General features: G+C 37.4%; 1 protein-coding gene across 4 annotated transcripts in view; it reads left to right on the top strand.

Annotated features, from left to right (window-relative positions):
- Positions 1-7,761, top strand: part of DTWD2 (DTW domain containing 2) — a 77,928-nt gene extending 70,167 nt beyond the window's left edge. For all 4 annotated transcript variants that reach the window (XM_064642627.1, XM_064642628.1, XM_064642630.1 and 1 more), the window contains one exon: positions 4,179-7,761. In XM_064642627.1, coding sequence (XP_064498697.1) covers positions 4,179-4,349 — 171 coding nt within the window. In that variant the 3' untranslated portion in view covers positions 4,350-7,761. The remainder of the gene's footprint in view (positions 1-4,178) is intronic.
- Positions 7,762-13,603: the final 5,842 nt, after the last annotated feature.

Raw genomic sequence — 13,603 nt, 5'->3', positions numbered from 1 at the left:
GATCAGGAGGATGGTGTGGATGAAGCCCTCTCTAGGCAGATAGGAGCAGCCCTGGTTCTCGTGGGGCTCACAAGCCCTGGTTCTCATAGGGGATTTCAAGCACCCTGATATCTGTTGGAGGGACAGCACAGCAGGGCACAAGCAATCCCAGAGGTTCCTCGAATGTGTCAATCACTTCCTTACACAAGTGATTGAGGAGCTGACAGGGACAGGTGTCATGCTGGACCTTGTGCTCACCAACAGGGTGAGGAATTTAGTGCTCTGAGGCAGCCTTGGCTGCAGGGACCATGAGATGGTGGAGTTTGAGATCCTCAGGCCAGTGAAAATGGCACTCAGCAAGCTCACTACCCTGGACTTCAGGAGGAGCAGCCTGTGACCTCTTCAAGGAACTACTTGGTAGAGTCCCAGGGGATGGAGCCCTGGAGGGCAGAGGGGCCCAAGAATGCTGGCTGAATTTCAAGGATCACCTCCTCCAAGCTCAGGAGTGATGCATCCCAACATTGGAGGAAATCAGGCAAAAATGCCAGGAGGCCCCCATGGATGGATAAGGAGCTGCTGAGCAAACTCAGACCAAAAAAGAAGCTTTCAGAAAGTGGAAATGAGGACAGGTGCCCTGGAAGGAACATGGGGAAATTGTACAGGAAGCTAGGGGTAAGCTTAGGGAAGCCAAGTTAGAATTGAGTCTGGCCAGTGATATCAAGGATAACCGGAAGGACTTCTGTAGATCTATTACAAGGAAAGAAAGACTAGGAATACTGTTGGCCCTCTCTACAGGGAAATGGGTACCTTGGACAAAGAGAAGGCTGATGTTCTCAACAACTGTACGCCTTAGTCTTCAACAGCAAGTGCTCCAGCCACGCCACCCAAGTCAGGAAAGGCAAATGACTGGTAGAATGACAGTGTTGTAGTGTCTTCCAGTTCCTTCTTTCCTTCTACCTCATTCTTCTTTCCCATCACATTTTCTTATCCTGTAATACTCTCTTCCACACTTCTTCCTGTCCCTCTGTATATAATGAGAAGAGTGACTCAGATTCTCATCGCATATATATTACTTCTTTAAAAAGTTGATTTCAAGGTGCCAAATACATGCTGTGATTGCTGCAATACAAAATAAAAATCTGTAGAGAAGGCAGCTGGAGACTTAGACCCAAGCAAATAGAAGTACTGCTATGTATATTGCAGGGAAAGTCGTGTGGAGATGCAGTGTTTTAGTTATCTCTTCGTGTGATGTTTTTCTAAGTTCACTTGACATTTTTTAGTACAAAACTTCAAAACATAGACTGTGTACCAGGCATGTGTAATATACAAAATTGTACAAATGTAAGGTGCTAGACTGATTTTTTAAAAAACACAGCTTTCTTTTGGGTATTTCTTAACTATAGTGTATAGAAAATTGCTTTATTTTGTGTACTCTGTTAAGTAGCTGTTAACAACTGTTCACTTGTACTAATATGTGGAATGTACGTGTTGAACTCTTTATGTTACCCAAGTTATGCTCGCTCTGAAGTACAATTAGTATTTGTAGCAAAGGAATATATTAGCAAGCTTGTCAGAGGTTATAGTCTAAAATCACTCTGATGTCTTAATTTTCATGAAGCCAGAAAAACATGATGATTATTTAGTTGATTTATGTTTCTTTGATACTGAACAATATGGCAAGCAGTGACTTTGACTTTCTTGTGTTTTTTCCTAGTGGTAGCTAAAACATGAAGCCACTTAAAGTCAGGAGAGTTTATAATTTTAATTTGCACATCCTACAATAAATGTTGGGATATGATATGTATGTGTACACACTTCAAAATGTTTATTTACTTCAGTTGAGAACAAAACTGTCATAGAAAAATTCACATATATCCCCCAATTTCTTCATATTCTATTAGTGAGGAACAGTATTACTTCAGGTACTACCAGATGAGGCTGTTGGGAATTTGTAAAATACCTTTGGATACAACTTGTTAAAAATTGAGCATTTTCAAGATAGGAGAAACTTGAAAAAATTTGAAGATTAGTAAAGTTCCTGTCTCCCTTACATAGGATATTAAATTGTTTAACTCCCTTAAATTTAAGGTTAACTTCACTTAAGATCTGAATTCAAAATTACTGAGCTGACAGATGTTTAGAGTAACTGGTGCTAGACTAAAAAGTTTCATTTAGTTAGCAGTCAGATAGGATTAATTTCATTTTTAGCATGTGTTGATCTTGGAATATTTATTGAAGTCAAATAACCACTATCATTTTTAATAGATTGGTAATTTTTAATTATCCTTTGAAGTTGAAGCACAGCAAGGTGATCTTTGACTCTCAAAAACCTGATAACAGGTTGTGACAGGAGATTGAGTATAGTACTGCATGGAAAATCGTAAGTTTTTCTCTGCAAAAACTAGACAGCAGAGATGATCTGAATACCCACTCACAGCTATCTTGAAGATTAAATGCTGTTGTAAGACAGGGCCACTGACCTCCAGCACTCCTGGAGGCGTGGAATGCAACCCACTGGGTTATGTCTTCCTAACAGCCAACTCACAACTCTTATATGTCATTGGAGGAATTTGGGACTTAATAGTTCTTGAGTTTAAGTTTATCCCAGGTCAAAGAATACTAAATCAACATTAGCCTTTCCTTGTAAGTTGTGATCCCACTAGTCTGTGATGGAAGAGGTCATTAAGATAATGTCCTTCTTAATTTTTTGTTGCTGACATTAGTAATATAATTTTAAAAAGCCTTCTGAAAAACACCTATGAGTAGTTTTGCACCATAGGCCCTGGTCTGCAATCTGATCGTGTGCTCAGGATGTAGTACAGAAGGATCTGTGAAAAGCGATTTAAAGCTCATCCATGTACCCACTACTTGCTACTGTTCACCCTGCATTGCTCATACACCTTTGCATCAGCTAATTAATATTTTGATACTCAGCCTCTGTCTACTATAAAAGGTTGTCAGGTCAAAAACTACTCCTGCCACTTGCATAGTGTGTAGTGTGCCACCTCCATATCTGCCTCTGTGACACTAGAGAGTTTCCTTAGCATTAAATCAATTGCATTTAAAACTAGACTTGGATAAAGTCTGTAGACACACAAGAAAGTATGGCTCAGAAATTGGAACCCTGTGTAAAGAGGCTTTTCAAGAAACTTATGTATATATGTGGGGGGTTATATTTATTTTTTTCTTTGTTGTGCTACAACAACATATTTTTTCTTCATTAGGACTTCTGTCTTATTGAGGGTTTAGTTCATGTCCACAGTTACCCATCTGGTATTCTGGTACCTGTATTCCTTCATCCTTATCACTCAGAACTGGCTCAGCCTACTTTTCAAAGACAAAATTACCTGTTTCTCAAACTGTTGCAGTAGCCAAGAGCTACATTCATGAAAGCTCTCTGAATTGAGTGCTATTCCCAGCATATAAGATGGTGAATTGAAGTTGAAAGCTATGGAAGTTAAAAACGGGCACTTAGTTTGATGCCTAGTATAAGTCACTTGATTTTCCTCTGTGCTCGTAAGAGTCATGTTTTTCTCAGTAGAATCTTAGCTCCTGCTGACTGCAGTTACATTTGTGATTGCTGTACACATCTGCACATGAGGTTGTGTGATACTGAGTCAGGCAACCAGAAAATGAAGAATCTACAGTTAGGAACCTCTTGAGATAAATTTGGTTGTGTGGCATCATTAGGTATAAATATTGCTGGAAGCATGGATACAGTCCAGGATAGCAGTCCTGCTGCCTCGACCATGAGTCCCTCCTCTCTTTCTAAAACCCTGCCTCAAGGGACTTTTGTGCAAACACAAACAGCTTAGTTATTGTGACTTACTTTATTACAGCTTGTTGACCGAGCCACAGTAATTGATTGTAGTCCATTACTAAGGTCAAGTCAAAGCCATAACTTACAGTAATGTAGCTGGGGCTGAAGTCAGGATTGAGTGGATTTGAGGAAGGAGTGAGGGATGGCAGCAGGTAGGTGAATATATGACTGCTGTGTGGTTCTTTTCAGTACATCTCTTATTCAGCTGTGCCTTCTGTGTCTCCAAAGGTTATATTTTATCAGCATTTATCATCCAAATTATATTTTATCTGCATTTTTAAGTAGTCATTGAATAAAAATTGATGGAATAATTCATGTCTTTAAAATATCTTACTAAAAGGCTGTGTTTTTTGTCCCCCACCCCTTCATCTTTTTGCAGACTATACTCCATCCACTTCAAGCTTTATGCTCTTTCCAGCTTCAGCATGGTGCCCAGATCCATCACAGCAAGGAACATCTTCTCAAAAATGGCTTATATGACAAGCCAATGCCAAAGAATAAACGCAAACTCAGAAGAATGGAGCTTTTGGTGAATAATGTTAAAATATAAGAAAACTGTACTGACTGTGCAGTGGAATTTATTTGCAGCTCACAAATGAATAGGACTCTGGATTTGATCCAAATGGTTGACTGTACTATAATAAAACAACTTTTAGGCCTTCAAAGGAAAGAGTTTATCTACCAACATGACAAACAGTAATGGACAAGCTTTTTCATTTTTGCAGTAGGCCAGGTGCCTTTTTTCAGGTGATGGAAGATCATTCTCATTTCCTGGAAAGAACAGAAAGAAAACTCTGAACATAATTTAGAGTTACGCTATCACTTGAGTGTCAAATACGATCCTCAATATGACTGGATAAATTTATTTTCGGGAGGCTTTTATCAGTACAAAAAGACAAGAAATATGAATATGAATGTGATGGGACAGTAAGGCTTCAGCATTTAGAATTATATTGAATTTCTGCTGAGCTTTTTAGCTTCAGTATCTAATTACAGTAGGCTTTCAAACTGTAATTCCTTATATTACTTGGTTCAGATGAACATAAGGCATGGTATTTGGATAGTTCTTTTTAACTTTGAGATTTTTATTTCTTATATTGTTAGAACTCCTTTTTGTAAATTTACATATATTTTACAATGCAGTCAGGTTTTGTTTCTCTCAGACTTAATTTTTAAATTAAGCCTGCATATGTTTTTACCAGAAACTGAACAACTCCTATTTAAAAAAAAAAAAAAAAGGCAATGTAGAAAAATGATTTTTGGAATTTTAACTCAGGTGCTTCACTCTTACTTGAGTAAAAACTAGTCTTCTGCAAATGGGGAGATCTTGTAGATATGAATATATCATACCCGTATCTTGACATGCAATGGTTATGCTACTAAAGGAATTAAACAAGTCCAGTGTAAATGGCTCTGTAAGAAGTATGATGCAATGACAAATGATTATGTCTGGTTACAGCCTACTAACAGGATTACAGATCTTAGATTTCATTTGTTCTTTAGGTTTTCACTTCTAATGGTGATAGATAACTGTACCTCTTTCTAATGGGAATTGCTGGAAGCAGAAGAATTGGGTATTTTCACAAGTTTTCTGAAATAATATTCTATGATCTGGAGGAAAAAACAGAGTGAAATAAAGGGTCTGTTATTCCTTTCTTCTTATACATAAATGCCTCCTTCATATAACAGATTAAAATGCTTAATGTTTGTCTTTACTGTCGGTCTCACTCTAGGTAACAACATGGAGCTAATTGGCTACTAATTAACCTTAGAAAAAGATGTTTTGTCTTTAATTTATGAGATGCAAGGCAAGAAACTACAGAATTGGGGGATGTAAACACAACTAATCAATATATTAACTGAAAGCTTTTCTGCGATTAACAGGAGAGGTCAAAATTAGGTCAGACATTAGCTAAGAAGTTTTAGTTAACCCTGAGCTAATAGTGACCTTTTATTTAGGCATGGATAAACAATATAATTTGTCTGGATATGTTAGCAAAGTTTATATAACCTTTTTCTCTTCTCCCGGTCTAGATAAATCCGGTATCTGTCGCTATATTCAGCAAAGCTGAATTAGTTTTGACAAATCTGAAGCAAACCAGTCTCATATGATTAATGATAGTGTAGTTGCACTTTTGTTCACATTGGAACAGAGAAAGGGCATGTTTATTCCTGTAACACACCAATCTCCAGGCTAACTTGGAGTCTGAAGTTGCAATCTCATGCAATTTGCTTGCGCAGCCTTGTGTGTGATGCTGCCTCCAGTTCTGGGATTGGCATGACTCCTGCTGGGCTGAGAATCTTCTTTCCCTGTGCTGTGGGATGTGCTCAATAACTCCTTAAGGAAACAAGGGTATCAGTTAAGGTTTATTGTTAATGCCATATTTGCATATATGGATGATGTTCACGTCTAATGTTGTGTGTGTTAATTTGATTTACCTTATTTTAGATTCATCTAGAACAGTAGTGTATCTTTTGACCTACATCGTGAAGATTATTTTCCTAAACAGAAGATTAAATGTGACTTTACATAATATGTGAGTTTATATTATAGAAAACAGAAAGAAATTTGTATTACAGCCTGGAATTCAGAGCCATCTGCAAAATGCCTTAGAATTACAGGATCAGAGAAATAGTTGTCTTAATTGAGTTATAATCCTACATTAAATGCTCCCATGTGTGCAGTCTGTGCAGAGTTTTCATGTTTTTCACCAAAGGACAAATTCTGCACAGCTTACAATATGCACTTTTTAGCTTTGTTGATTCCTCTTGCTCTTTTAATTTTGCTCCCGTGGATAACAGGATTTGTAGGATCTCATGCTGGATGCATGGAAGCCTTTAATTGCTAATTTCCTGTGTTGTACGATACTAGATCAATCACTATGCAGCAGTTGCTGAAGAAATTAAAACCAATTCATTGCAAACCTCCAGGCATTTTATTTTTGGAGCTTTTTTTGTGTGTCCTGGCTCAGCTATAATATAGTGAACATTTAGATGCAACAGAGCAGTCACATGAAGTTCAGTTTTAGGTTTGTTTGAAGCTATTAAACACAAAACACAATACTTTTTAAAACTTTTTTTGGTGGAACTTTCATGATTTTAAAAATGTGCACAGTATAAGAGAAAGAGTTTAGAAAGTTTGTTTTCAGGTCTTTTGGATTCAAAATTTGCCTGTAAATACATTACCTCAAAGAAATGAGTACTCTGAAGTCCAAACTCTTTTGACTAAGTTGTGTGTGATGAACCAGCATTCTCTGTAAGCAATTCCAATAGAATGAATTTAATTTTCAGTTTTATTTTTGCTGTTATGGTAGATCTGTTTCATTTTTCACTTTCCGAAAGATTAATGAATGAAACCCACCAGTCTAACAAGATATTGATTAAAAAAGAAGGAATGTGTTTGCTTCTAATGTTTGGTCCTTTGTCCTTGTCCACTTTGTACTTCCAAATATTGCTACCAAGATGAAATCTGCCTTCTGTGTGCCCCAGTGTTGTGCTTTAGAAAACTGGTGACATGGATATTAGGCTTTTGAACAGGTATATATATATATTTTTCAAAGGTGGGCGTTGTTAAGTTGCCATATTTCTATAATCTGTGAGACACAGTCTAAGAAAAAATACAAAGCTAGAAATCTTTTTAAGTAAGAACACACACCACATCTCCTCTTTCATTTAGAAAGCTTTCATATTAAGGAGGCGCTTAGGACAAACATAAATGTATTTTTCTTCAACGTTTTACTTTCATTGCCTCATAACCCCATAGTACCAATAAATTACTATTTTATTAGGGTTTTTTTGAGATAAAAAACAACCTGACTTCAAAAAGGGGAAACATTATTTTAAGACTAAGGAATTTTTTCTCAACTGCTACATTAGATAAAAAATTGCTTATGCTGCATTATTTTGTACAACTTCCCTGCTTGTTTTAAAATATAATTAAAAACTGAACGGTTTAAAAGGGATAGTGTTTTGTGCTTTTCTCTTGGTGTTTGTGTTTTTTATATCTATGTACATGAATGCACATAAATTATATATTTGTTTCTGCCTCAAAGCAATAAAAGATATAATTAACTGTGATGATGTGCCACTACATCTCTACAGAACCGAATTTGTTTGCATGTACCAGTAATACAAAGCGGTATTACAAAGCCTAGTCCTTTTTTTGTGCCTTTTTAACACCATTCAGTTAGTTAATGAAGAGAGATGGCTTTGCCTATGCTGTTTGAAGAAAAAGGATTCCTTTGTTATCCACTGAAACCTGCATGAAGACTGAATTGCTTTGGCCATTACTCAAGCGTTTCAGTTTTAGAGCTCTCTTCTTTATTTCTGCAGTGGTGGCTAACTCCCGTTTGCTGCCCCAAAAGCATGCACATCTCCCTACACTCTCTGCATCTCCAGCTCAGTAGGAGCAATGAGCTGAATATTCTGTACCTCACCCACAGTTTTTCCTTCCCCAAATTGTTACACTCATGTTAAAAAAAACCCAAAACCAGAACTTGTTCCTTTCTTAATGCAGCCATTCCTCACCTTTCTGCTATAAAACCTGCCTTTTAGGAGCTTCCATACTGCCTTGGTTGCCAGGCTTGTTCCTTTTATCCCATTTTGCAAACCTTCCAAAGTCCTGGTTGTAAGAGCTGCTGCTTTTGCAGTGAAAGGACATATGACAGACGGAAGTAAAGAGGAGAGAAAAAGAGAAAGGTCTGTGTTTTAAGAAGTTGAATAAGAGACTGTCATGGTTTAACCCCAGCCAGAGCCAAGCCCCACACAGCCGCTTGTTCACTCCCTCACCAGCAAGATCAGGGAGAGAATCAGAAGGGTGAAAGCCAGAAAACTCCTGAGTTTTGATGAGGACAGTTTAGTAAGAAAAGCAAAAGCCGCATGTGCAAGTAAAGCGAAACAGGAATTAATTCACTGCTTCCCATGGGCAGGCAGGTGTTCAGCCTCTCCAGGAGAGCAGGGCCCACTCACGCATAACGGTGACTTGGGAAGGCAAACACCATCACTCTGAACATCCCTCTTTTCCTTCTTCCACCAGCTTTATATGTTGAGCATGATGCCATATAGTCTGGAATATCCCTTTGGTCAGTTGGGATAACCTGTCCCAGCTGTGCCTTCTCCAACCTCCCACCCCCCCCCCATCACCTCACCAGCCTGGCAGTATGAAAAGCAAAAAAGGCTCTGTGCAAGTGCTGCTCAGCAATAACAAAACCTTCTCTGTATTATCAACCAAAACACAAACCCATACCAGCCACTGTGAAGAAAACTAACTTAACCCAGCCAAAACAAGTACAGAGGCTTAAGGGAAAAGTTGTTTCTTTTGCTAGGGTATGTCTGCTGAAAACCTCGGTACTCGACACTGTGGCTTCGTGTTCACTTAATACCGAGATTGTCCTAACAGTTTGACTTATCTGTGGAGTAGGGCACCTGCATTGTTTTTTGGTTTAAGATTCACGCAATATTTCTTTCGATCCCTTTGTATTTCCTGAAAGATGCTAACTAGTGTTCTATGTGAGGAGGTACTTCTATCACTAAGCAACAGAAGAATTGCTATACCTATGGGACAGCAATGCTTGCAGCACAGTTAGGGCTTAAATTGATGTTTATACACCACTTGGTCTGGTTGGACCATGCATACTGCACTTCTTATGTCCTGGATGTAAGAGGCAGCAGATGCTCAGTTGGAAGTGGCTTTGAACTGTTCTCTCTGCCCATGGAAGTAGTAATTAAAAACCTCAGTAGCTGTAACAGACCATATGCTACGCTGTGGCCTACTGTGTAAGGACAGGTAACATATTTTAGCTTTTATAGCTTTTTTAGCTGAACTGAAACTGGAACTTTATGTTACATATGCAAGATGCTTTTGGGCTTGAATACTAGAATTTACTCTCAATAAGGAGATAATATCAGAGTATGTACAAAATATTTAAAGCACCTTAAGACAGACCTACTTAATGTGTTAGTGTAAGAAAGCAACAGAATATTTGGCAAATTAATAACATATAAACCATTTGCTGCTTATATACATGCATGTAAATATAGATCATGTGTTTATAAAATACATAAGTTATTAGAAGTTATTGCCAATTAAAAAAAAAAAGCTTTAAAAGGAAAATTAAATTTCTATGAAACAACAGCCAGTGCTTCTAGTTACCTGTTTTCCTTTTGTTGCTGAATGACTCATATATATACATATATAAAATGTGTAGATAAAAATAAAAATTTCTATTGGGATTTTTATATGCTCTTTTTTTAAATACATTTTTAGGTGGATATGTTGAGAAACGGGTCATATACTTGTTGTGATTAAGCATTTGCAGAATTGAGGTCACATACACTGCCTTTGATTTTTTTTTCATAATTACCAGCAGAAGGCAATGAGGAAAAAATTACACTGTACTATATTAATATATCAGCTTATGGTGCTTTATTATATTTGAAGCAATCCTCTAAGGAATTTAACTTTACCCAAAATCAAGCTCCTTATTCTTTTCAGGCATTAGATAGGATGTCTTCAGTCAGTGCTAGATGTGCTGGTGTATGCCAAATGTGGAATCAGTATTGTGGGGAATACTAGATTTAGATGAGAAGATTATTCATATAAGTTTCCCTAGAAAGATTATGTTAATTTTCACTGAAAATGCAAGTCCATGGACTAGTATCTATGCCTGGTTTGTTTGTTTGTTTCCATAGAGGTGTAATAGAATTGCACATAACTGGAATCTTACTGGTCATTCTCTCTCATTCTGAAATCTATCAACAATGGATTTGGTAATGGAAAGTACTGGTAGTCAGGTATTTGCCAAAAAAAAAGAAAAGAAGAGCTGTGGTTTGTGACCCTTGCCTTATTTAAAGACTTCTTCTTTCTGTTCTTCTTTGAGCAGGCGTTGGTAGTACACAAGATACACACTTCAGCTGATCTTGAAGCAGTTGTGAGATTCTTGTTCTCCTTGGCTCTGTTCACCTGTCTCCCCAGACAGCAGTTCTCCCCTCTGGGATTCATGGCACTTGCAATGCTGTGGTCAGTGAGAGTTTCACACTCTTTAGCCAAGCAGGCTGAACCTACATCTCTGCCTGCAAAACTAAATCCTCCTTGCCTATCTGTTCAGACAGCAGTCGTGTTTCCTTTTGACTCAGTTGTCACTGTGGAGTTGCAGATGATATTTTGCAGAGCTGTTGTGGCACTGTTGGGGCATTATGTGCTTTTGATAAGAGAAGGGGGAACACACCAATTTCTGTTGCAGTTACTGTTTACTAGGGGTTTATCTGAAATGGAAAAAATAAAATGTCAGTATTGTCCAATGATAAAGGACAAATTATGAAAGCAAACTTTTAAGGATCAGATTTTACACTTTACCTAGGAGCTTGTAACAGCAGGTCCTTGCTTATGTGACCTTCACAAGATGCAAGGAAAATCGCAGCCCTTCTGTTCAAGGGAATAGAAGAACAGTTTTGTCTTTCTATCTCTAGAGGCATGTATGACTTCAAAGACAGAGGGAAAGGGGCATGACTGTTGTGCAGCTCAAAACTGTAATACTGAGCATGACTGCTATAAAAGGAAATCTGTGGATGGATGCAGCCTCTTCTTTAGGATATGTCCTCTTTAAAGTTTTTAAGGACTTTACATCAAGAGAAATTTAAATGTATTTAAAAATCAAATGAGAAGTGTTCACTTACCTGAAGTCAGCATTGTTGACCTCAGTCACCTCTGAATTATTTTTGTTGTTGTTTTCACAGTGTGTATAAGAGAAGTTGATACTAATTCAAAGTGATAACAGAGTGTGGGGACAGGAAGTTGGATGTTTGTGGTTTGGTTTTGTTTTTAAAGATAGTTCTAAAATTCAGGAGCATGGGAGAAGTTGTTACCAAAGTTGAATTGGTTGTAAAGAGCAGTGTGAGTTACAGAATCAGAGAGGTTTTGACCCTGTAGTTTGCATCTGCTCTGACTTCCCAGTACTTTGAAGAAAAATTGTAATGTGAATTTGATAACCTTTCAGAGAACTAAATCAGTCTCCATCTTTATATTCTGTTGAAATAAATAATTTTTTTTTTAAAAAGGAACTTTGCTGCCCTTTCTAGAGGAACTCTGCCTTTGTGAAGCTTTGGATTAAATTTTAGTGATTTGGATTAAATTCAGGTTTTACGGTTAGCTTTGATTTTTTGCCTGTAAAATACTGAGTATATTCTGCCTCCAAAATTACTGAAGCAGCCATAGAAAATGGAAACCTAGTTGCACTCTGTATATGTTTTCAGCTTTCATGATGAAACGTCATCCTCCTGAAATAATTCTATAGATTGTGTCTATTCAATGTCTATTCAATTTCATTTCCTTTATAAGCTCCTCTAAAGTTACAGTCATATCAGTGCCTTTGAGATAATTAGTAGCTCCTAGAAGTAGATGTTTGGCAAGTAGTTACTTATATTAAATTTTATTTATATCAAAATGTTTTTAATATCTACCTCTTTGTATTTATTCAATCATTTTTAGGGACTTTGTCATGTGCACAACAGATTTCCCACCTTTCAGTCCAGGGTGCTATTTCTGATATGTGGCAGGTAACAGATGACCATGAATAAATGCTTCATACACTGTTTCTTTCTTGGGGGTAGAAATGCAATGCTTTTGATTAACGATGAAACCTAAAAAAGAGGAAAAAATAAAATATGACAGAAGTGTTCTGTTGAGTGATTCTTCTAGTTCAGTTGATGATTTCTACAGGGAAATGCCCCATGAATAATTCAGGTAAGATGGAAGCAAGTGCCTTGCTGACCAGTGACTCAATGAAGAAATCATGTTGAAACCAAAGTATCCTATGTAAAATGCATTATAGTCTTAATGCTGATCTTTAAGTATTAATAAGTTTTGTCCTGTAGGATAACCAGGATGCAGTATGGTTGAACCCCAAACAGGATTCGTGTATATTGCTTGTGAAGCTGTCACAAATGCTCTGTTTTAAAATGAAATGGAATGCAAGTTCACTGTTGCCTAATGTTGCTCCAGTTCTCAGACAGGCTGAACTGGTTTTTAAGAAAGGGTGTGGTGACAAAATTTTACAGATGGATGTGGAAATTATAGCAAAGAAACAGGTACTCCACTTTATGTAGCTCTGCTTCCTGAAGAGAACAGGAACTCTTCCCGAAGAGTTAAATTTCCTTGAGTAAATAATCTGAGCAGCAACACAAGCAAGCTCAAATAGAAATATCTTTTTAAAATGATCTATGATAGCTCATATAAGAAATGCACAGTAAATACCAACTCTTGTGTTTTAATTTCCATATTTATTAAACAAATATATTTGTTGTGCAAGTATTCCCTGTTGTGAATGCAGCCTTTAGATGCTTGAGTTATACAGAGGATAATGACTTTTATCTGAGACACTTTGAGGGGTTTAAAAGATTTCTTAGTTTCTGCATTTTCACTGTGGTGCCAAAACCTGCTAACATGTTTGCTTTATGCTTAAAATGAGATTTTGGAAAGTTAATGGATTGATTGTGCCATTCCTGTTTACCTGTTTTGTTAGGCCAGAGTTCATGCTGCAGTGATGGTGGCTACTGAAGGCCTCTCTGAGGTATGTGCAACTGGAGACTGCTCCTTTTGCTTCTGCCTTACCATTGTCATGGCATTGTGCATGGGCATAAGGACTTCACTGCAGCATGTAGAATTTGTTTCAGCATCCCAGAGCTGAAAATGTGTTTTAATGCACAGTGGCATTAAAAAACTCATTGCAATATCTGCAGAAGTTTTTTCCCTTTCTTAGTTGTGTTCTCCCAGGAGTCTTACCGATACCACTGACAGGCTCAGCCTTG

Source organism: Pseudopipra pipra, chromosome Z, assembly GCF_036250125.1.
Source record: "Pseudopipra pipra isolate bDixPip1 chromosome Z, bDixPip1.hap1, whole genome shotgun sequence".
NCBI lineage: Eukaryota > Metazoa > Chordata > Aves > Passeriformes > Pipridae > Pseudopipra > Pseudopipra pipra.
This window is presented reverse-complemented; position numbering and strand designations above follow the sequence as displayed.